At 41.8% G+C, this 25867-nt stretch overlaps 1 protein-coding gene across 1 annotated transcript in view; it reads right to left on the bottom strand.

Moving 5' to 3' along the window:
- Positions 1-25867, bottom strand: part of Prkch (protein kinase C eta) — a 217425-nt gene that overhangs the window by 90527 nt on the left and 101031 nt on the right. The window contains exons 3-7 of the mRNA XM_090344237.1: positions 15372-15522; positions 14275-14309; positions 11110-11198; positions 8177-8306; positions 6315-6442 (exon numbers count right to left, since the gene is read on the bottom strand). Of these exons, the coding sequence (XP_090200363.1) occupies positions 6315-6442; positions 8177-8306; positions 11110-11198; positions 14275-14309; positions 15372-15522 (533 nt within the window). The remainder of the gene's footprint in view (positions 1-6314; positions 6443-8176; positions 8307-11109; positions 11199-14274; positions 14310-15371; positions 15523-25867) is intronic.

Here is a 25867-nt window from a genome sequence, read left to right as displayed (position 1 = left end):
GTGGGACATGTGGGTTGCTTCCATATCTTGGTTACTGTGAATAGTGCAGCAATGAACATGGCTGTGCAGGTGTCCTTATCATATCCTGGTTCATGATGCTCAGGATAGATGCCTAGTAATGGTACGGCTGGGTCATAGGGAAGGTCTATGTTTAGGTTTTTCAGGAACCTCCAGACTGCTTTCCCAAGTGGTTGTACTAGCTTACGATCCCACCAGCAGTGCAGTAGGGTCCCTCTTTCTCCACATCCCCACTAGCATTTGTTATTGCCTGAATTCAGAATATTGGGCATTCTGACTGGGATAAGGTGCTATTTCAGGGTTATTTTTATTTGCATTTCCTCTACAGCCAGGGATGATGAGCATTTCCTCGTGTGTTTCTTTGCCATTTTTACCTCATCTTCTGAGAAGTCCCTCTGTAGCTCCCTTGCCCATTTAGTGATTGGTTTATTAGGTTTAGGAAGGATTCATTTCTTTTTTTTTTTTTTTTGCCAGTCCTAGGCTTGAGCTCAGAGCCTGAGCACTGTCCTTGGATTTTCTCAAGGCTAGAGCTCTACCACTTGAGCCTCAGCACCACTTCCGACTTTTTTCTATGTATGTGGTACCGAGGAATCGAACCCGGGTCTTCATGCATGCTAGGCAAGCACTTTAACCACTAGGCCAAACTCCCGGCCCAGGATTCATTTCTTGACCTCCCTATATCTTTGGAATATTAGGCCTTTGTCTGATATATTGCTGTTAAAGATCTTTTCTCAAAGGGTATCAGTGTTTGTGAAGTAATGCACCTTCTATCTGGTGAATATAATGTAACCCTTCTATTAATTACAATAAAAATTATATAAAAAAGATCTTTTCTCAATTGGTTAGCTGTCTTTCTAGTTTATTAGCTATGTCTTTAGCTTTGCAGAAACTTATTTTAATGTAGTCCCATTTATCGAGTTTCTCTCCAATCTGTTGTGCCCCTGGGACTCTGTTCAGGAAATTCCTGACTGTTCCTGTAAGTTCTAATGTCTCTTCTTCTCTGTGTTGCCATAGTTCCAGAGTTCCAGGTCTGATGTTGAGGTCTTTAATCCCTTTTGAGTCGATGTTACTGCAGGGTGGCAAGCAGGGCCCCATTTTTAGTTTTCTGCATGTGGCTGCCCAGTTTTCCCAGCACCAATAGTTGAAGAAGCTATGTTTATTCCTTTGTCGAGTATCAGCTTACTGTGAATACACAGTTTTATTTCTGGGTCTTCTAATATGTTCCATTGATCGTTGAGTCTATTTTTGTGCTGATATCAAGTTGTTTTTGTTGTTATGGCTTTGTAGTAGAATTTGAGGTCTGATATTGTGATACAGCATGCATTGCTTCATTTGCCTAGAGTTGGTCTTTTGTTGTTCCATATGAATTTTTGAATTGTTTTCTCAATTTCAGTAAATTCAGTAAAGAACACCATTGTTGGGGATTTCACTGAACTCGTATATGGTTTTGGCAGTATGGTCCTTTTCTACCTATTCTACCAGCTGCCTATTCTACCCATTTTCTAACTATCCAATGGAAGGTATTGCCATTTCCTGGTGTTCTTTTTGATTGCTTTCTTTAGATTGTTAGTTTTCATGAAATAGATCCTTTACATATTTGGTTAGGTTAATTCATAATTTTCTTTTGAGTCTACTGAAAATGGGTTGTTTTCATGATTTCCCTGTCTGCTTATACATTGTTGGCATACCAAAAGGTTACTGTTTGGTTTTCTTTTTCTTGCCAGTTCAGGGCCTGGGCACTGTCCTTGGACACTTTTTGCTCAAGGCTAGCACTCTACCACTTGAACCAGAGCACCACTTCTGGAGTTTTCTGTGTATGTGGTTCCGGGGAATTGAATCCAGGGCTTCATGCATGATAGATGAGCACTCTACCACTAGGCCAAACTCCCAGCTTCTTCTTTCTTCTTTCTTTCTTTCCTTTTCCTCCTCCTCCTCCTTCTCCTCCTCCTCCTCCTCCTCCTCCTCCTCTTCTCCCTCCTCCTCCTCCTCCTCTTCTCCCTCCTCCTCCTCCTCCTCCTCTCCCTCCTCCTCCTCTCCCTCCTCCTCCTCTCCCTCCTCTCCCTCCTCCTTCTCCTCCTCCTCCTCTTCCTCCTTCTTCTTTTTGGCAAATTCCAGGATTGGGCTCAGGGCCTGAGCACTGTCCTGGTGTCTTGGGGTTTTCTCAAGGCTAGAGCTCTACCACTCGAGCCTCAGCACCACTTCTGGCTTTTTTCTATGCATGTGGTACCGAGGAACTGAAGCTGGGTCTTCAAGCATGCTAAGCAAGCACTTCACCACTAGCCAAACTCCTGGTTACTGTTTTTTGTGGGTTAATTTTGTATTCTGCTACCTTGCTAAAATGATCAATTAGCTCTAGGAGTCTGGTAATAGAGTATTTTTGGGTCCTTCAGATATAAGATTATGTCATCTGCAAATAGGGATAGTTTAACTTCTTCTTTCCTTATGTGAACCTTTTCATGTCCTTTTCTTGCCTTATTGCTCTAAGAATTCCATAACTAGTTGAAGAGGTGTGGAGCGAGTGGGCATCCTTGCCTTGTTCCTGATTTTAGAGGAAATGGTTTTAGTTATTCTCCACTTAGTATGATATTGGCTGTTCATCTGTCATAAATAGCTTTTATTGTCTTAAGAAATGTTTCCTCTCTTCCTAGAAAACATGTTTTTAACTCTGCCCTCAGTATCAGCTTCTGGTCTGTCCTTAGGATTGTAAAATACATCTAAACGAGGCAGTTGCAGGTAAAAGTTTGGAAGTTTGGAACCTTAGGTAGGTTCTGCTTTTCAGCTTCCCATGAGGCAGTCACATTCTTGGAGCGCCATCTGGTGTCCATATCATGTATCACATGTCTATGTGAGAACCAAGTGGCATGACACATAGGAAATGAAGCCATTATTTTCTTTTACAAAATTTTACATTACAAAGAGAAATAAAAAAGAAACATTATCCAAAATTATGAAGGATAAAATTTTTAAATATTTTAAATCTTACAGACATGTTTCATACTTGGCTAATAACATTTTTATTTAAAAATTAAATCATGTTTATTCCCATTATCTCTAATTACCTTTTGAGAACATGAGAGTGTTGCTGTTGGTCGGCTGTTTTTTGGTGTTGTGGATGGAGCCCAGGTAAATACATATTAGACAAGTGTTTATTGAGCTACTCACTCCACCAGCCTGAAAACATGCATTTTTAATGGATGTTCAATAGTCCACTTTATGTATACATTATCATCTGTGTGCTTCTCTACTTGCCGCTGGAAATCTGGGTCATCTACTTTTCAGTGCAATAACACCCTAGTGAATATACTTACACGCAAATCTTCAAAATAATAATTATAATGTCATTTTCAGGGAAATGGATGGACCTAAATGTTAATTGAGGTAAGTCAAGCTCAGAGAGACAAAGGGTGTGTGTTTTCTCTCATATGCTTCCTCCGGATCTAAAATACATCACGGCATGATGAATTAATTATATAGAACTCTGGGCATCCACACACAGTGAGATCAAAGGACAAAATTCTTAGGGGAGAAACACAAAGACATAATAGCTGTATGCCTCTGATCACATAAAATATCACATCAAAATGCACTCCAGAAAATGGAAAACAATGTAACTATGAGTTTGAGTTCTAAAAGCACCTGCCCGGGTTGAAAGAACTGCTGTGTTCCCAAGCTAGTGACTGAGCAAGCTATTTCCCAACCTGCTGATTGAGGAGGCTATGGAATCTGCCATAGGACTTACAATGAGGAATAAAAAAAAAATAAAGCATTTGGATAGGTGCCAGACACAGGGTTGTCCCATTTATCATCTCTTCTGAACCCTGGATCTTGCTCTCTAAGCTTGATTTTCCCACTTAAAATTGGTGCTCTATCACTTGAGCCCTATCTCTATTTCTGGCCTTTTGGCTTGTTAATTGTAGACAGAGTCTCTCCCATTTGTCTGCTTGGACTGGCTTTAACCTGGATCCTTGAGATCTCAGCCTTCTGGTTATAGGCATAATCACCTAAGATAGCTCTTGGGAAATGAAGTTGCTCAGGACAAAGTGTGAACTGAGAAGACATTTTCCACACACGTCTCCCACAGCATAATGGACACTTTGGTATTGTGGCCTTGAACAGAAAGTAAATGTGGCCGCTCAGATCCTGTGCATCCCCTACAGGGCTAGGGTGACTTTTGCAGACACCCACCATGCTACCACTAGAATGGAGCTTCTGATGGATCCAGCTTAAAAAGAAAAGCTCACCCGAGGTGACTTCTAAGCAATGCAGTTAAGAGACCCGCTGTGCAACAGCCTCAGGCTTCAAGGGATTTTCCTCACTGAGCCCATGAAACTGGGACAGCAGGGTATAAAATGGATCACTGTTAAGGTCTACTGGCTTTCATAGCTCCTCCTCTAAATCTCCCTTTGTAAGATTTCCAAGATAGAAAAGCAATACACGCTTAAATTTCAGTTTCTCCACTTATACATGTCTCTTGATTGGGCTTAAAAATAATCCAAAGTAATGTTTCTTAGTCCTTATTAACCAATCCTTTTTCTTTAAAATGGTTCTCTGTTGCGAATGCTGTATTGTGAAATCACAGGTAAATTTGGGTTTCCCAGTATGAACTACAGTAACATGAAAGATACCTAGTTCAGGCTTGGTACTGTAGCTCATGCCTATAACTTTACCTACTCAGGAAGCTGAGATGTGAGAATCATGATTCAAAGCCAGCTGGGGCAGGAAAGCTTATGAGACTCTTTAACATTTAAAAGCCAGAAGTGGAACTGTGACTCAAGTAGGAGAGCACCTACCACATTGTGCTTCATTTTAGAAGCCTTGACACAAGCTGAACTCCTTTCTCTCTCCTCTCAGGAACAATAGTCATATAGATTAGAACCCTCCTTCACCATTTTATATCCTGCCTGCCTATCCACAAGTAGACAGACTGGGACTTTACCAGCTCCTTCCTGAAATCAGGAAATACACTGTCTATATAGATTTCTCCCCCAGTAGGTGGGAGCCTTTCAAGAAAATAGAAATGAGGTGGTAAGTACCAATATTCCCTAAGTTATCAAGAATCACAGTGATTACACTTCCTCCTCTAAGCACCTAGGGATTATTTAACAGTTAAGTCTAGAATTTTCCTGGCCATGATATCAAGCTACATCTTATAGCATTCACAGCTGTGCAGTCCCAGCTCTCTACAGATGCCAGGAAGGCAGGAAGAATAATTGACCTGGGAGGGCACCAAAGCTGTCATGGACAATACCAGGTGGCGATCACATCCAGGGCAACTGATCCAGTTCTGCCTACTCCTGAGAGCCTGGAGCAAGGAATTCCCATCACTTGCCAACTGGTAAATAACTCACAGTCCATAAATAAAAATGGCACTGGAACCTGAACTCGGGGCCTGGGCACCACCCCTGGGTTTTGGGCTCAAGGTTAGTAGTGCTCTACCACTTGAGTCACAGGTCCATTTCAGATTTTTAAGTGGCTAATTAGAAATAAGAGTCTCAGGGACTTTCCTGCCTGGGCTGGCTTTGAACCATGATTCTCAGACCTCAGCCTCCTGTGTGGCTTGGTGATATGCGTGAGCCACCGATGTCTAGTAAGATCAACTTCTTTTGAGGCAAGAAAGCTGAGGTTTAATTGGTACCTGTACTGCCCTGTTCATCACACAGAATTCTAGATTCTAAGCTTTGTAGCAGGCTAGAATAATGGGAAGGCAATCTCCTGTGTGTGATAGATTTTGCATGCTTGTTATTTTATTTATTTTTTATTGTAATGTATAGAGGGGTTACATTTACATTTGCCAGATAGTAGGTGCATTACTTCTAACACACTGAAACCCCTTCTCACGTTTTTGTCCCCATTTCTCCTGCCCCCATTATTTTTTTATCAGATACACAGACTCTTGTAGAACTTCTTTTTTTTTTTTTTTCCAAGCCAGTCCAAGGCTTGAACTAAGGTCCTGGGTGCTGTCCCTGAGCCTCGGTGTGCTCAAGGGTAGCACTCTACTACTTCAGCCACAGTGTCACTTCTGGGTTTTTCTGAGTAGTTTATTGGAGGCAAGGGTTTCACAGACCTTTCTGCCCAGTCTTACTTAAAACCCTGATCCTCATATCTTAGCCTGCCGAGTACCTAGGCTTATCAGCATGTGTCATCAGCTCTGGGCTACAATTTTTTTTTAACTACAATAAGGCTATGTATACACTAGGGATTCAAACATTGGAGCTATCTTATGCTCTTATTTGGGGTCACCATATCTGAATAAATTTTTAAATTACAACAGGTTAAAAAAAGAAACCAAGTCTCACCGAAGTTGGAGAAATATTTCCAGGTTGGAGACCCATTCCTGCCAAGGTCTTTGCGAGCTCCACCGCGTTTACACCACAGTTAGGGGCCACGTTTGCCTGACATCGAATATGTACATTCATTTTACATACTAGAAGAGAAGGAAAACAGAATTCACAGATAGAAACTAATCAGACATTACACACTGCAAGACATAACTACCAACCTCAGAGATTACAACCAGGGAATTAAACAGGCTGAACAATGTCATCTCATGAGACAAAACTCACACTTCAAACAATTCCTGACATTTCATCTATTTCTCTTGTGTACAGAAGCAGACATCCTGGTACTCAAAAAATATTTTATTCTATATTTTTTTCCATGACTTGATGAACCACATTTACTGAAACTACATATAATAGTCATTGCCGACTTAACACAATCCAATCTAAAGATGAAAGAAGGTTTCATCATGAGAATCACGGGGGATGACAAGCCAGCAGTGTGCACGCTGCAGAGAGCTCATTGTTGAAACTGGGGGAAGATGGTGTTTCTGAGAGTCAGGGCTCTGAATTTCTCCCTTTCTGAGAACCGCAGTGGTTGGGCTGAATGCCTAGCACGGAGGCATGCGTGCTGGGGGTTTGTGGTTCTCAGTGTTTGCAGCTTGTGGTTCCAGCTAAGCTTCAGGGGAAGAAAAAGGTAGCCTTTCAAGTACTTGAGCTCAAGTTATACAGTGGGTAGAAGAAGTGAACGAAGCAAGCTATGTTTCTTGTGTTCAGGAAGCGGTTTCCGGGCAGTGATGGCTCCAAGGTTTAAAAAGCAGAAATTCAAATTCAGGCCCCCTTTAATGGGAGAACACAGCAGCAGGGCAGAGAACATCGCTGTTTCACAGATGCATGTCTCTGTGAGGGCTTCACAAGTCCTGAATTTCTGCCATTTAGGAATGCTTCCCAAAGAGAGATTGTGTAAAAGACTGTGACATCTAGAAGAAAGGAACCCTGAAACTTTAAGCTTCATTAGCTTCATGGGGAACTGATCCTTTAAAACCAGAAAAGTGACTTCTGTGCTGGACAATCTAACTCAACTGAGACTATCAAGTTGAGATCAAGGACCACAGGAACCAGAAATCCTAACAGCTAGAACTGCTGATTTGGTACCACAGTAAAAAACAAACAAACAAACAAAAAAATAAAACAAAAAAACCCCAAAGTGATCCTGGTGTCCCTGGGTCATGCCCATTTTGATCCTAGCTACTCAGGAAGCTGAGATCTGAGAATTACTATTTCAAGTCAGTCTGACTCTGAAGGACTGTGAGACTCATCTCCAGTAAACCATCAAAAAATAGTAAGTAGAGCTGTGGATCAAATGGTGCAGGGCCAGCCCTGAGCAAAAAAGCTAAGAGATGTACCCATGCCCTGAGTTCTAGGCCCAACATAGGTACACATGTATGAGCATGCGCACGCATGCACACGTATCGGGATGCTAGCTAGCCAGGTCACTGGAGTTGACTTCATGGGGATCAGATACATTTCTCTTCCCATGCCTGACAAGAGATATATAAAATGAGGAAAGAGATTGATATATCCATATATGTAAGAGTATCAGCCCCAGGTGCAATTCTAACCTGCCATAATGACATAATGACAATATGCCATAATGGCATTATGGCATGGTGGGATCCCAGAACATTAATGTCTCTTCCTGGGGCTTGAACTCAGGGCCTGGGTACTACCCTAAACTTCTCTTGAGGCTAATTCACTACAGCCACAGTGCTACTTTGGGCTTTTTCTGTGTATGTGGTACTGAGGAATGGAACCCAGGGCTTCATGTATGTTAGGCAAGCACTCTACCACCAAGCCACCTTCCCAGCCCAGTGTCTCACTTTTACACTGAAGTCCCTGTCGCATTATCCCCCAGAGCAGGGAGCCACAGTGATCGCAGAAAGTCGGCACTTTGTAGTTGTGGATGTTGAACTTGTGTGGGATGTTGATTCCGAACCTCTGGTCAGCAATCTGGGAGAGAAGGGAAAAAACAAACAAACGACAACAATAACAAAAAAAAAAACCCCGACAAGAGCTGAGACTTCATATCAATACTTGCTGTCAAACCCATAATCAGAGCCCTCCAAGTACACCTGAGTTGGCTGTGATTTTAGTGTACTCAGCTCTTGTTAATCATTCATAATGCTTATTTCCCTTTTTTCTTTCTTTGTGAGTTGCATCATACAATTTTCACACGTGTATATTTTCATGCATGCCAGTCCTGGGGCTTAAACTCAAGGCCTGGGCATTGTTCTTGAACTTCTTTTACCCAAGGCTACTGTTCTACCACTTTGAGCTATAGCTCCATTTCCAGTTGTCATGTAGTTAATGGAAGCACTGCTAGATAGGCAAGCGCTTTGCTACTGAGCTACAACCCAGCCTTGTATGCTGACTTTGCTTCCTTTCCGCATATGCCAAAGAGTAGTCCTCTTTAAGTCTTTGAGAAGACTCCATAGTGATTTCTATGCTGACATGGCTAATACATCTTGCCACCAACAGGGTAAAAAGTTCTTTTCCCTCTAACCCCTATGCAGCATGTGTTCTTTACTTGATGACTGTCTCTCTCACTAGACTGAGAAAATATTTCCTTTTTTTTTGCCAGTCCTGGGGTTGAGCTCAGGGCCTGAGCACTGTCTTTGGACTTTCTCAAGGCTAGAGCTCTACCACATGAGCCTCAGCACCACTTCCAGCTTTTTCTATATATGTGGTACCAAGGAATCGAACCCGGGTCTTCATGCATGCTAGGTATGCACTTTAACCACAAGGCCAAACTCCCGGCCCCTATTTCCTTATTTTTTTTCTTTTCTTTTTGCAATGCTAGGATTAAACTCAGGGCCTTGTACTGTCCGAGAAAGTGCTCCACCACAAAGCTACAACCCCAGGCTCTTCTTAGCACATTTTCTTTTTTTCTGTTTATTTATTATTATTTCTTTTTCCAGTCCTGGGACTTGAAGTCAGGGCCTGAGCACTGTCCTTGTGCTTTCTCAAGGCTAGGGCTCTACCACTTGAGCCACAGCACTATTTCTGGCTTTTTTTTTTTTTTTTCTGTATATGTGGTACCGAGGAATTGAATTCCAGCCTTCATACAAGCACTCTATCACTAGGCCAAACTCCTGGCCCCCTTAGCACATTTTCTAATAAACAGGACATGTACAAATGTGGGGTGCTTATGTGGGAGATAAATGGAGGCTAAGATTTTTAATTTATCTTTTCTTTCTTTTTTTTTCTGTTGGTCATGGGACTTATACTTTGGGCCTGGACTTTGTTCCTGAGCTCTTCAGCTCAAGGCTATGGCCCTATCCCTTGAGCTACAATGCCACTTCTGGTTTTCTGGTGGTTAATTGAAGATAAAGAGTCTCACAGGCTTTAGTGCCCTGGCTGGCTGTGAACCCTGATCTTCAGATCTCAGCCCTCTGAGTAGTTAGGATTACAGGTGTGAGCCACTGTGTCTGCCTTAATTTATCTTTAGTATCTAAGCCATGGGTGTTTCTCTGCCAACCTCTTCACATCCATGTCTATTTCCTAGAACTTCAGACTTCAAATTTAAAATGAATTTTTCATACATTATATATATAAATTGCTCTAGACAGTGTGTTACAGATGAATGAAAAAAGCAGTCAGAAGACATGGAACCATGGCAGAAAGTCATTCCAAAGTTTTGTGAAAGCAACCATTCTGCCCTTCTGGCCTCTGCCTGACATTTGCCCTCCGACTGAGTACAAATCTCCCATATTGTCTCCTGCAAATAAGTACACATATGCTGTGTGGTCTGCCTCACAATTAGAAGCAGCAGCCAGAGAGCTATCCATATGAAGGAGCAGGGCAAATTATTACTCCTCTAAACACTTTTATGACCCAGTGCTGGTGGCTCATGCCTCTAATCCTAGCCTCTCAGGAGGCTGAGATCTAAGTATCACAGTCCAAAGCCAACCCAGGCGGAAAAGTACACTAGAATCTCTAATTAGCCAGCAAAAAGCCAGAGGAAGAAGCATGGCTCAGGTGGCCAGGCTTGAGCAAAAGAGCCAAGCAAGACCATGAGGTCCTAAGTTCATGTCACATTACTGGCACAAAAGTCTCCTTCATGTTCGGGAGAGAGAGAGCGAGAGAGCAAGAGCGACATTGCTGAATTCACAGAAATAGTTTCTAATAAAGTCTAGACTTGGCGTTCAACAGAGGCTGGGTAATACCAAGGTCAGAGCTTTCTCCTCATTAGTAGACTTGATCCACAGAGCTAATGTCCAGTTGACTACTGAAGGGATTCTCACAATGCAGCTCATGAATGCTCAGGAAAACCTATGGGCTTCTTTTCTTCAATTAACCAGCAAAAAGATGAGAAATGGAACTGTGGTTCAAGTGGGAGAGTGTTAGCTTTGAGCAACAAAGCTAAGAAATGGTGTCGGGGCCCCTAGTTGAAGCATCAGTACCAAGCACACAAAAAACGGGGAAAAGGGGCTGGGAGTTTGGCCTAGTCGTAGAGTACTTGCCTAGCATTCACAAAGACCTGGGTTCGATTCCTCGGTACCACATACATTAAAAAAAAAAAGCCAGAAGTGGTGCTGTGGCTCAAGTGGTAGAGTTCTAGCCTTGAGAAAGTCCAAGGACAGTGCTCAGGCCCTGAGTTCAAGCGACAGGACTGGCAAAAAAAAAAAGGGGCGGGGCGGGGAAAGTGAGGTGGGAGGAAAAGAGGGAGAGAGAGAGAGAGAGAGAGATACATATGTATAAATGAGCAAGTGTGAACAGAGCAGGTGCTTAGTGCAGGCAAGCATCCTCTTACCTTTGAATCCACTTTGTTAATGTTGTTTTGGCAAGTGCAAGCTGTAACAATTAGATGATGGCAGCGTTTATGGACGACGCAGGTGCACACTAGGAAATTAAATCCAGCAATTACGCATTTATCAGAGGCACTGAATCCAACTGATAGCAGCAGAGTCCACATGAAGACTGTGCCATGCCAACACAACTTGAGTCGGATGTGCTGGCAGCCAGCACTACCACCCTTCCTATTTCCTTTGTCACCACCCTAATGAAGACCTCTGCAAGTGTTTAAATCCCAAGTCATCCACCCATCTCTTTCTCTCTGACTTTATTCCACCCTAGGGAGAATTGGTTTCACAGTGAAAATCTGGTCACTTCTGCTCCATGACTAAAAATGATCAATGGTGTCATATTGCCTATGAAAAGTATTTCAATTTCTCAGATGGCTTTCAGGCCCTCCAGAGGCTATCCCAAGTCTCTAGTCATCTTTCTTCTATGGGACCTATTTGTGCCAATAAAAGTAAACAAGATGATTTTTCCTAAAACAAGCCTACGCACCATGGATGCTTTCTCTAGTTCTAAGATATCCTTGCCTACTGACGACAGCCTTATGACAAGTCATAGCTAAGAAATGCCTCTGCCTTCTGGGTAGACTGACAGACACACTCTCCTCCTCCACTCATCTCCCACAGCCCTTACCCTGCCCTCCTCATCTCAAACCTTCCACACAAAGCACATAGTGTCTTGTGCAGACACACAATAAATGTTTGCTTGGGTGGCTCCATCGATTGACTACTTAGAACTTTTTTTTTACAGCAAGAACTTAATATTAATTAAATAAATTCAATCAATTCACATATGACAATTCAGAATTATAGAACATAAAAATGATTCATACAGATAAAATAGCAACATACAAAGAGAAATACCATCCTACATAGAGTAGCCTAGTATTTATAAAACTAGAATAGTCAGACCTAAACATCCTATTTAGATACTCTTAAGAAGAATTTTTTTTAAGTAGTATTTTTTTTCTCTCATTTCACAGATAGAATTGAGCTTATCCTTTAAGGAAGAACCCATGCAATGAAACAGTGAGAAAATGTTTATCATTTAAAGATCTTTTAAGACATGTGGCAGGTTTTAGGATTAAGCACATAGAGATAAGTTGACATGTCAGCCAACAGCCCTGTACCCTAAAACAAATCTAGCTTTCCTTTCATTGAGCTTGAGCTCTTAGGATAATAACATTGAATGAGGGCAGGGAGTTGGGCTTCGTGAATTTACTGTTCACAAAGAAAAATCTTATTTTTCCTGGTTAGCCTGACTATAGATTTATCAATTTTATCGATCTTTTTGAAGAATTAACAGTTGGTTTTATGGGTTTAATCTACTGTTTTTCTGTTTTCAATTATACTGATTTTTGTCTGATTTTATTTTTTCTTTAGTTTGCCTGAGGCTTAAATTCTCGGTAGAAATGGATTAATTTTATTATTTCTTTTCTTGTAATGCATGCATTTAATGCTATAAATGTTCATCTGAGTACTATTTCTGTATATCACATGGATTCTGATAAATTATACTTCAGTACAATTTGGTTCAAGGCCAGGAGTTTGGCCTAGTGGTAGAGAGCCTGGTGAGCATGCATGAAGACCCAGGTTTGATTCCTCCATACCACATACATAGAAAAAAGTTGGAAGTGGTGCTGTGGCTAAAGTGGTAGAGAGTGCCCAGGCCCTGAGTTCCAGGCCTACGACTGGTAATTTTTTTTAATTTGGTTCAAGGTATCTCTATCCCAAGATTTTCCTTTAATGTTCTCTCGAGTTTTGTTTGACTTGTGTGTTAATTAGAATACGTTATTTAGGCTTCAAATACTTAAACATTTTTCAACTATCTGTTATTGGTTCCAAGTTTAATTGCATAACAGCCTAAGAATATGCTTTTCATGCAGTTTTATTCTTTATATTAAAGGTGATTTTGAGGCCCTGTTAGTAAACATTTCTTATAAGCTTGAAAAGAACATGTAATCTGCTGTTTTTGTATATTGTATTCTATAAGTATCACTTTGATCAATTACAGTAGTGTGGTTGAGGACAATTATATCCCTAGTGATTTTCTGCCAGCAGAATCTAACAACATATTATAGTCTTCAATGCTATAACTGTGGACTTGTTTATTTCTATCAGTTTTGTCTTACGAATTTGGCATCTATTGTTAAGCACATGCATGTAATATGTGATATGTGTGTATGTGTGTATTTATACACATATGTAAATTGTGCTATTGGGCACTTAGTTTGCTTGCATAAAGCAGGCACTCTTAGCATGTAAACAAGTTGAAGGCCATGCAGTCAACTAAACCTTGAACTCAGGGTCTGGGCACTGTCCCTGAGCTTTTTCTCAAGGCCAGCTCTCCTCTCAGCATTTTGGTAGTTCACTGGAAAGCAAAGTCTCATGAACATCCTGTCCCAGATGACTTTTGAACAATGATCCTCAGATCTTAGCCTCCTAAACAGCTAGGATTACAAGCATGAGCCAATGGTGCCTGGCATGTTGGTAAATCTTTTGGGAGGACTGGCTCTGTTGTTACACAATACCTCTTCTCTCACTGATAATTTTCCTGGTCTAAAATATCTATCCTTTTGCTTTTCAACAGAGAAGCAATTTGGAAATTGGCTTCGATGCTGTAAGCAGACAACATGAAGGCAGCATTGTGGGTACTTCTCACGCGTCCTGACAATTCAATGTGATTAATAAAATTTTATCTTCTTTACTTATTTCTAGTATTTTTTTTTCATGTTTCTGAGAAGATAAACTTTAACCAATAAAACCTTTCTGGGAATCTTGACTTTAGAAATAATCATCCATTCTACCCTATCTAAAATACAGCTGAAACCTAACCAAAACTAGAGTTATAACCACATGGATGTCCCCTCTGAATTATAGAGATTTATAAAATACTATGTTAAAAAGATGCATCCGGAAGTGGGAGAAAAACATGGGAAAAGGTAACAATGTTCAAGAAGTAATATACCCACTACCTGATGAATGTAACTGCAACTCCTGTGTATATCACCCCAATAATGAAATAAAATTTGCAGGAAAGATGCATCCTGTTGTCTCTTGGTATAATTACTTTTAGTGTAAGAATCAGATTTAATAGGAATGTGAACATATTTTCTTACCTTGGCATTGATAACCTTGTTTCCCAAACACTCCCCTATTCAAGGCAATAGGAGAAAAAAATACCATCAGTCAAATATAATTACAATCCTTAAAACATTGTTTTTCATTCTCTGGTCACTTGTAAAAAACACAGTTGCGAGATGGGTGTGCATGGCTATGTGTGGAAGAGTGTGATTATCCTCTTTCCATACATAGTAAATGTGTCTAATGCTGCCATAAATTAAAGATAACTATTGCTTCAATTTATTTTATGCTATAGTGTCATCACATGTTGATTTGTTCTATGTATTTTATTTCTCCTAGAATCCCTAAAATTTCCCCAATTCCCTACAGCTTCTCAATCAGTTTACAGCATATCTGATGATAGTATAGGATTACACAAGGGCTATTACCCTGCACTACATACGAGGCAGCAGAAGACTACCGGGCACTTGCATAAAGCAGGCACTTATACCATGAACTTTGCCTTCAATTATGATTTTTGCTCATTATATTTGAAATAGGGTCTTGATTTCTGCCCAGAAAAGCACTGGGGCATGACCCATGGTATAGCATGAAAGTGTATGCCACCATACCCAGATTTTCATTGAGAAGGGGGTCTCCTGAACTTTTTCTTACCCAAACTGTCCCCGAACCCTAATCTTAACAATCTCAGCCTCTCAAGTAGCTAGGATTACAGGTATGAACCACTGGTGCCTCACAAGGTCTCACATTTTTGCCCAGGACCAGTTTTACACTGTGTTCTATTGACCAATACCTCTCACAGATATGAGCTGGCATACCTGGCCTAATTTATTATTTCTTTCTTGGTTGATTATAGCTTCTACGCTTTATGTTTTTTTTTTAAAACCAGGTCTTTATTCATCAAGACCTTTATCAAATGGAATTAAAAAAAAGAAATAATAATCTAAAACTTGGATTTGCATATTATTTCAATGTCTTTGACAATAGGGATTAAGATTCCTGGGTCACCATGGTAGGAGGCCAGATCCTAAAATAATTTTTAATAATCATGTTTTGTTCAGAACCCCATAACCATAAGAAGCTCTAATAGAGGCTGGGGGTGGGGAGGCATGGGGAGGAGGGAGTGTCTTACCAGATAAACTCTCTGCAGTGGGAGCAGTAGGTAGGCTGCCTCAGGTACGTGGCCATAAACTTGTGCCCATTGATCTGGTGGACTCGCCTTCGCATAGCCCTTTGGCGCTTCCTGGTAAAATGTTTGAAGATCCGATCTCTCTGGAGAGTGGCTGGATATTAAAAGAAAGGAAAAGAAGAAAATTATGTAACATATCTACACACACTATTGAGAGTCTGACCGTTCAAATACTCAATTCCAAAAGTCTGGGGAGGGGCCGGGAGTTTGGCCTAATGGTAGAGTGCTTGCCTAGCATGCACAGTACTCTGGGTTCGATTCCTCAGTACCACATACACCGAAAAAAGCCAGAAGTGGCATTGGGGCTCAAGTGGTAGAGCGTTGGCCTTGAGGAAAGCCCAAGGACAATGCTCAGGCCCTGAGTTCAAGCCCCAGGACGGGCAAAAAAAAAAAAAAAAGGTCTGAGGAAACAAGTATGCTGGCTCACTGAATGACCTGAGAGGACTTTTCCTTTTTCGTGCCAGTACTCAGGAATTCACATTCTTGCTTGGCTTTTCCTACTCACGTCTGGTGCTCTATCACTTGAGCTACAGCTCTACATCCAGCTTTTAGTTGGCTAATTAGGAGGAAAGAGTTTTACAGTCTTTTCTTGGGCCCAGGTTCGTTTCTAGCCTCCATCCTCAGATTTCAGTCTCTGGAGTAGCTAGGATTTTAGGTGTGAGTGCTGGCACCCAGTTTGACTCTCAGCTCACAAGGGCAGGCCTATTTGAATTTCTAAGATGGCATTCATTACCGGATTACAATTGGCACCTTGGGCTAACAAGGCACTGACCATGAGTATCCCAGCATGTGACATCAACATGGCCTCCTAGTCTGTCTAAATGTCTGGGACATCAGGCCCAGCTCTGGGCTGCAATAACTGCTGGTGAGTCAGTTTCCTGTCATCTTACCCTTCATGTCTAATGCCTTCTTTATAAGCTGGGTGAGGGAACTGAGTCCAGGCAAAAGCAATCTGCATAGAACCACCTTGGTTAGCCTGGACTAGTGGAAATACCCTAGGATGGCTGCCAAACTCCTAACATCTTTATTCAAAGTACTGGCTCCCTATCGGAAGAATCTGAAAGCTGTGCTCTAAAGATGGTAAATTACAGCGTCCATCTCATTATATGACTTTCCTCAAGGTATGCAGAAACTTGGGATAAATCAAAGAAAGAATCACTAATGTTTTCAAATAAATCAATGATTCACAAGAAATTTAAGGAATCCTGCAGGAATGGTTCACTAATAAATTCAGAATATTGAAGAAACAAAAGATTGCTTTTCCCTTAATTTTTTGACATAGGATAACGGTACAACTTTATGGGGTACACTCATGGTGAACTCATCAACTTAGGATCTGTAGTTTATCCATCATTGCAAACATTTATCATTCATGATGAGACCCTTCAGAATCCTCTCTTCTAGCTATTTTGAATCAGATGATATGACATTATTAACTATAATCATCCTCCATATAAAAGAGTGCCAGAGTGTCTTTCTCTGTGTGTGAATTTGCATTGTTTCTAAAATAAGACAGGCACTAGGGTCTCATGTCTGTAATACTAGCTATTCAAAGGGCTAAGATCTGGAGACTGAGGTTCAAAGCCATCACAGGCAGACAAATCCCTAAGACTCTTGTCTCTAATTAACCAGCAAAAAGCCAGGAGTAGAGCTGTGATTCAAGTGGTAGAGTACCAGCCTTGAGCAAAAGATAGTTAACCCAAGAAGGAGAGGTCCTGAGTTCAAGCCCCAGTATGGGCACAAAAGAAATCTAAAACAATCATAAATATATGTTAAGGAATAAAATATAGAAAAAGATATTACAAAAATATATGATACACTGAGTTCCAGTGGTACACCTATAATCCTAGCTACTCAGGAGACTGAGATCTGAGGATTGAGGTTCAAAGCCAGCCTGGGCACAAAAATTGATGAGCAATCCAGTTATAAGTGGGGTTGAGGATGTGTAGAAAGTCATTTACAAAACTATAAAAACAGGCTGGGAGTTTGGCCTAGTGGTTAAAGTGCTTGCCTAGCATGCATGAAGACCCAGGTTTGATTCCTAGGTACCACAGACATAGAAAAAAGCCAGAAGTGGTGCTGAGGCTCAAGTGGTAGAGCTCTAGCCTTGAGAAAGTCCAAGGACAGTGCTCAGGCCCTGAGCTCAAGCCCAGGACTGGCAAAAAAAAAAAAAAAACTATAAAAACAAATGCCCATTAAACATGTCAAAACATTTGACTCTATCCAGTATGGACATTTAAGATCCAGCAGCTGAATCATATTCTGCGTTTCAAATGAACAAATATTAAAATCACAATATCCATTGCGACAATTACTGGAAAGAGGATAACCTGGCTCCCGGGTCTCAGTTGTTATAGCCTCTTCCAATCTACAGGTGGCGCTGGCCTCCTAGGATTTCCCAGATACCATTAATAAGGTAACACATTTCGAGGGCACAGCACAAAACAAACTACCCAGTAGTAAACACTGTCACTGTTTCAAAAATAATTCTCTTAGAAAGCAATTTGATAAGACCTGTCCAAGTTTTAAGTGAGCATTTCCTTTCATTCAGCAATCAGCCTGAAGCATGTAAGCAGGAATGTACATGCTACCTAAATGTCAATTGCTATGTTCTTGTAGAAGTAAGAAGGAGGGGCAGCTAGGCACAATGGCATATCTATAAGAAAAGAGGATTGTTTGAGCACAGGAGTTGAAGGCCAACCTGGGCGACTGAAATAAAGGGAGGACTGTTAGGGAGAGGGGAGGGAAGAGAAAGATAAAGCAGAGGAAGAGGGAGAGAGAGACGACAGAGGAGGAGGAGCAGGAGGAGGAGGAAGAAGAGGAGGAGGAGGAGGAGGAGGAGGAGGAGGAGGAGGAGGAGGAGGAGGTGGGGACATTAGCTGGGTACCAACAGCTCATGCCTGTAATCCTAGCTACTCACTAGGCTTAGATCTGGGGATCACAGTTCAAAGCCAGCCTAGGCAGAAAAGTTCATGAAACTCTGATCGCAAATAAACTACAAAAAGAAAGCTGGAAGCGGAGGGATGGCTCAAGTGGTAGAATGCTAGCTATAAAAAAAAGTTCAGAGATAGTGCCCAAGCCCTGAGTTCAAATCCAAGGAATGGCAAATTAAAAAAAAAAAAAGAGAGAGTTATAATAATGAAAAGGATGGGGCCGGGAGTTTGGCCTAGTGGTAAGAGTGCTTGCCTAGAATGCACAAAGTCCTAGGTTTGATTCCTCAGTACCACATACATAGAAAAAGCTGGAAGTGGTGCTGAGGCTCAAGGGGCAGAGTGCTAGCCTTGGGAAAAGCTCGGCCCTGAGTCAAGCCCAATGACTAGTAAAAAAAAAAAAAAAAAAATGAAAAGGAGTAAAAAAAAAATGGAGGGAAACTATTAGTAAATAGGGAGACCAGTAGTAGGAGTGTGGATAGTGAGAAATAAATATATCAATGTATGAAAACATCAGGATAAAACTCACTATTTTGTATAATACATACCAAAATATTATTTTAAAAAAGATAACATCTGGGCTGGATGCATGAAGACCTGGGTTCGATTCCTCGGTACCACATATAGAAAAAAGCCGGAAGTGGTGCTGAGGCTCAAGTGGTAGAGCTCTAGCTTTGAGAAAGTCCAAGGACAGTGCTCAGGCCCTGAGCTCAAGCCCAGGACTGGCAAAAAAAAAAAAAAAAAAAAAAAAAAAAAAAAAGATAACATCTTCACTAGAAATCCCAAAGAAAAGAATGCAGAAATAAATAAAAAACTAACATGGCTAAGGAACCAATAGTTTAAATGGTACCTGTCTCACTTTACGCAGTCTTTGGCAAACCACCCCATCGTTTTTATTTTCAGGGTTGCCATGTGTCTCAAGATGATAAAGCATATCCATCCTCAGCTTGATGGGCATGGCATCACAATCAATATTCCTGACAGGTTCAGAGCACCTTGAGCCAAGATCCCAGAAGAACAGAACTCACATTCTACATTGCCTTCCTCCACCCCACTTCCAAACTTCATTTACTATCCCCAAAGTAAACAGGGCTTCCTGTTCCTTGGCTGGCAAGTGACAGCAGCAGACTCTAAAGGTATCACCTGGGATCTAGCCTATGTGATCACCAGTACTGACTGAAACAAGACCTGCACTGAATTACTCAACACTTTCCATATGCACATGCAAATTACAGTGTCCCTAGGGGTCCAATTACCAAGCACTTACTTATTTAATCCTCCAGTTCCGCAAAGAGTAGTCAAAAGGTCAACTCTTTGGGGTTGTAGTATTTCATACAGTGAATCTTATTCCTTCCCCTCTCACCCTCCCCCCCAGTAACCATTGCAAGAGCAGTAGCAAGATCTAGGTATACCTGAGCCCCTGCCTTTTGTCCCTGGAGTATTATTTGTCCCTCTCCCCCACTAATTAGACTTACCTTTACCCTATCTGCTTCACACCCTAAGTATGACCCCCCCCAACCTCCCTCCTCTCCCCACCTCACCCTTCTATGTCCTCCCCGACCCTCAGTGAAATATGCTTACCTGTTCCCAAAGTGCACTCTACCCTTTTCCCTTGCTCCTCAACGTGGGGGGTGGGGGTAGAGGAGGGGAGGAGGATGTTGTGTATTTGACCTGGGTCCCCAAGCACTGCCCACAGGCCTTACACATGGGTGTAGACTCCAATGGAACCTCACCTTTCCCTGTATTCTTTGGAGCCTCTGTTTGAAAAGCAAATCTACCTGGTGGGACATCCCTGTCATCCCAACACTTGGAGGTTGAGGTAAAGGGGGCTGGCTGAGTTCAAAGCCAGCCTGAACACACTACGTAGCACAGAAATGGAGGGACAATGGGTGGACAAATACAGCAGTGATACTCCCTAAACACTACGATGAAAATGAACAATACAACTTGTGGATGGCAACGGGGGAAAACTGGGAAAGAATGAGGGAAAGGGTGACATTGTCCGAGAAGAAATGCACTTACTACCTCACTTCTGTAACTGTAACCCCTCTGTACATCACCTTTACAATGACAATAAAAATCAAAATATTAAAAATGAATAAACTCATTCATGACCATATTTATACAAATCTGGAAATTTATGGTATGTGAATACATACCACACACACACACACACACACACACACACACACACACACACACACACGCTGTGGACTGAACCCCATCTCACCACTTCTTCAATTCACAGGGCTCCTATTTACTCAGGCCTGACTTAAAAGGAGCTCAGAGTCCAGGCACTGGTGGATTACGCCTGTAATCCTAGGTGCTCAGGAGGTTAAGATCGGAAGGTCAGAGTTGGCAAGGCCAGTTTCACTATGCAACTCAACTCCAATTAACCACTGGAAAACTGGAAGTGGTGCTGGGGCTCAAAGTGGTAGAGTGGGAATCTTAAGCAAAATTGCTCAGGGGCAGTGTCCAGGCCCCCTGAGTTCCCATACCACTACTGACCTAAACAAACAAACAAACAAAGCTAAACTAAACTAATAACAATGCTGCTGCTGCTGCTGCTGATGAAACCAGGCACCAGTGACTAACATCTAGTTACTCAGGAAGCTGAGATTTGAGGACTGTGTTTAGAAGCCTGCCCAGACAGAAAAGCCCATGAGACTTCTATTTCCAGTTAGCCACTAAAAAGCTGAAAGTGGAGCTATGGCTCAAGTAGCAGAGTGTTAATCTTGAACAAAAGAGCTCAGGGACAGTGCTAAGGCCTTGAGTTCAAGCCTCAGGACTGGCACACTGACACACTAGCACGTGTGCGCGCGTGCGCACACACACACACTCACGTGCATGTGCACACACAAATACTAGATTAATCCTATTGTGCCTTATACCACACACAGACCTTGCAAAACCTTTCAGCTCTCATTTTATATAAGTGTGTAGCCAACAGTTGTATCACAATTTCTGCTGCTTGGCTCCTGAGATGCTCAGTTCCCCCCCCCCCCCCCACTCGCCCAAGTAAATAGGAAGCTGGCTTGATGCCTAACAGGGAAATTCACATTCCAGTCTCCAGAGCTCCACAGCCCTGCTGGATGTCTCTGGGAGTTGCTTTTGACAACAGGTCGCAGAGCAGCTATGTTAAATGTAATAAAAACTGTCCTTCAGTCAAGTTCTACATCATAAAACCTGACTGTCATCACACACTTGCTTGACAACTTTAGAAAGAGTAAGGTTTCACTTGCTAAAAATGGTGCTAGACTGAACCCAGGGCTCATCACAGGAGGCTTTGCAGGAAGGAATGCCACTCTGCCATCCCTAAGCCAGGACTGTGCTAGCTTCCCCTCCAAAATGGCAAAAGTGACACCCTCTACTCTTTTGTGCTACCTATCTGAATTTAAGGTTTCATATTCTAGCATTGCAAGTACTTTCTGCAACATTCTGAAATGGAAGCAGTACATGGATCGCAGTTCTAATTTTTTTTTTTAACTTGCCAGTCCAGGGGCTTGAACTCAGGGCCTGAGCACTATCCTTCAACTTTCTCAAGGCTAGAGCTCTACCACTTGAATCCTAGCACCACTTCCGGCTTTTTCTATGTATGTGGCACCGAGGAATCAAACCTGGGATTTTGTGCATGTTAGGTAAGCAATCTACCACTAGGCCAATCTCGTGGCCTCCAAATTAAATTAGAGAGAGAAAGGAAGAGAGAATGGAAGACACAGCACTTTTTAATGTTCAGAAGTACTGACTTTAACTGCAGGAGGGAAAATGCTTCAGTGTAAAATGCATTTAGCTCTCTTAAACTGACCTTGCCTGACAGCAAAGGCACTGCAGCCGTGGGGCACAGTGTGGCTGATCTTCCAGGCTGCACTGAGGAGCTCAACAGCCTTTCTGCACCACAGGCAGTGAGTAGGGGGTAGCTGGAGCTCTGGAAGCTGAAGTTGGAGATGAGTTCTGCTTCTTTCTCTTAAGGAAGCTGGGGGACATGGGACATATTGTTTAGCCCCCAGTGCCTCAGTCTCTCCCAGATGTATCACAATCGGAAAAGTCCCTATCACAACTTCACCATACCACAGGGCTGTAGAAATACAAAAATGTTTAATTCAGTTGCCTAACTGTGAGAGAGAGGAAAGAACACCTGGGAAATCAATGCCTATGCAAGGGAAATGACATGCACTCGTAGCTAGCTGCTGTCAGAGGGAACCTCAGGCTCTTCTGTTCTTGTTTTCATCTGAGGGCAGCAGGAGTTATGCCACAGCCACAGGGCACTGACCATATTCTGGATCCACTTTGGTCTCCTATAATCCCTAGAAAGTGTTTTTTGTTTTTTTTTTTTTAATGTCTGGAAATAAACAGGAAAGGCAAGTGAGGTCAAACAGGCACCAACAGGATTGAGGACACCAGGCCCTGTTTACTACTCTTGAATTTCTGAGAAATACTTATCAAGTTGCTTTGTTATTTGACACACATGGCAAAGTGAGGCTGTGAAAAAAAATAAAAAGAAAGAAATCAGGAAAACTTTAGAGTTAACCAAAAGTTACTAGTCAAGAAAGGGCCAGGAAATACCATGTTTATTTATGCCTGAAAAAAAAAACGGGCTTATGTAGTAAGCGGGTTCTGCTTAACATCAGCAACCATTCTGAGAAAGCCACCACCTGATCCCAGAGCTTTTGTAGACAGAATGATGCAGAAAAATGTCAGCATGGGTAGTCTCTGTGGGAGTCAACAACAAGCTACACAGGAAGACTAAGGATTCAGCAAATCAATCCAAATCTTCAAAGAGTCTATAGCAAGCACGTCCCTGCCACCTGTGTGTGGGAGCAGAAGGTGGGTGCTGAGTGAACAGGGCATCGCAAGAGATGCTGGTCCTCTGTCCAATTAGGGAAGACTTCAGAAAGGGGCGGGGACTAGCAGGAGTTTGGGGAGAGGAAGGATGTTGTGGTGAAACCAGGATCAGGGGATTGCTGCTAGTACCATGGCCAAGATGGCAGCAAAGCACATGGCACTTAAAAATCTCTGCAGAAGCCTACGAGTGCCATCCATGTAAGCACCCATTTTCCTTTGGTAAGAGTTTAACTATGGGCCAGGAGTTTGGCCTGGTGGTAGAGTGCTTGCCTAGCATGCACGAAGACCCGGGTTCAGTTCCTCGGTACCACATACGTAGAAAAAAGCTGGAAGTGGCACTGAGGCTCAAGTGGTAGAGCTCTAGATTTGAGAAAGTCCAAGGACAGTGCTCAGGCCCAGACCTCAAGCCTAGGACTGGACAAAAAAAAAAAAAAAGAGTTTAACTACATGATTTACAGTGATTTCCAAATTCAGAGTGATTTAGTATTAGGAGTCCTGGCTGAACAGGAGCCATTTCTCCAAGGGTCTGGATCCCTCTGGGGAAGCTCAAATGTAACGAGCACCCATCATCTTGTGTATAGATAGAGGTTATCATCAGCAAAAACGGGAGAAGATGTTTATTTCTGCACTGATCTTGTTGAGTAGGACTCAACAGGAGAGCTTCTTAACACGTACTTCCTTCCCCATCAGATTGGCCTCCCGTTCGGCAGAGGTGAAGGGAAACAATTAACATGGCATCCAAGTTACTTCAAGAGCCATGGAAAACCGCTCATCACACTGGTGGGAGAAGAACAGCCTAATTTCCTACCTACCTTTCCTCATCTACATTGGTGTATAACAAAAGAGGGATAAGCTGCAGCTTGAGTGTTAGAGAACTAGTCTTGGGGGGTCAGGGAGGGGGGGAGAAAGAAAACAAGCTAATGGACAGTAACCAAGCCCTGAGTTCAAGCCACAGGATGGGCACATGCACACACACACACACACACACACACACACACACACACACACATATACAATATCCTTGGTGAATCAATACCACTAGTTTTTAAGGTGATGAGGAAAGTTCATCAGATTTGGGTAGGTCATTTAGGGTACATCATCAACATCATTACTCTTAGTCTTCTATCTGTCACCCCCACACTGAAGTTAGATCATGTATCTTGGGTTTATATGCTTAAAAGTATAAATACTTTTTGAACTATCTAGAATTATTTTTCTTTTTTTTGAGATGGACTTTCTTACTACTAATATAACCATGTTTTGTGTACATACTAAGTATCAAGAATTTTTTCTTTTTTTGATGAAATTTCTTATTACTAATATAGATAATCTTTTTGTGAATATATTAAATCTTTTTTTTTCCTTCTGAGAACTTTGTATCTTTTGCTAGTTCTTCGATAAGTTATCTGTCTTATCCTATTTTGTCTTATTTTATCTTATTTAAAAGGATATACATGTACATCTAATTTTTCAAAGTAGACATATTCTTTTAAATTTAAGAAAAAATTTCTATAAGAAATTTTCTGTATATCCTTCATTGCTAAATTCGGGTAGAAAATGGTCCACTCAGGGCTCCTGTCACCATGACAAATTTTTAAGTGTGACCTGAGGGAACAATACAGTTTTTAGAAGCAAAAACAGCTCTTTTGCTCTTTGGTCACACTTTTCTTTCTCTCTCATATATATATATAATATATATATATTATATATATATTATATACATATATGGGGAAACACAAATAGCACAGAAAATTATAATGTAATATGAAAAAACTTCTTGTCAGTATTCAGGGGTGGAGAATAGTGTTGAACTCAGGGCCTATCTAGGCCAGTGCTCTACTGCTGAGCCGTGCCACCAGCCCATTTTGGGGGAGGTATTTTTGAGATAGGGTATTGCTTCCTACTTGGGCTGCAATTCACCAATTTTAGGCTTCCTGTCATAATGAGGATGACAGGGGTGCCTTACTACACCCAACTCTCAGCAGAGGAGTCACACAAAGTTTTCTGTCTGGACTGACCTCAAACTGTGATCTCCTCAATAGTTAAGATTACAAGTATGAAACACCAGCTCCTTGCTAAAAAAAGTTTCTTGTTAAGAAAATCATCCTAAATCTGACTATACAAATAGTCACAGAAAACCTTGGTGACGATATCAAATACATACAGAACACAGACACATGGTCTTAAGTTGTCAATGTTGTATGTGATGGTTTGATAACTACTTTTTACCCAAAACCTCTTTCCATGTCTTCTTTCACATTTTTTACATGACCCTTTTTGTTCCGAGTGTTCTGATAGCAGGAGGAGATCCTCCCGTGAAAGTAGAACCTCTAGGCTAGAAATCTCTGTTTTTCTCTTTCACTGAAGACAAAGGGTCTGCTGCTCTATCCTCTACCCCCCACTCCAGCCTCTCCACCTAGGCTGGTCTTCCTTCCTCACAAAGGAAAAAAAAAAGATCCCTATACAAACAACCTGTCCAACCAAAATCTTTTTCCAGATAAACATGTGTTTCCTGCTGAGAACTAAAAGAATCCTGCTCTTTAGTTTGGCTTATTACATTCCAACCCCAATTCCCCCCCCCTCTTTTTTTTCCTTTTTCCACTTGTGGATTTCTAAGGTCTTGTCTAAGCTTTCATGTGCTGGGTTGGTGAATTTCCAGAAGCCTTA

This window comes from Megascapheus bottae, chromosome 14 (genome assembly GCF_031878675.1).
Source record: "Megascapheus bottae isolate mThoBot1 chromosome 14, mThoBot2.hap1, whole genome shotgun sequence".
Classification (NCBI taxonomy): domain Eukaryota; kingdom Metazoa; phylum Chordata; class Mammalia; order Rodentia; family Geomyidae; genus Megascapheus; species Megascapheus bottae.
Note: the sequence above shows the minus strand (reverse complement) of the source record. Positions and strands in the feature narration are given on the sequence as shown.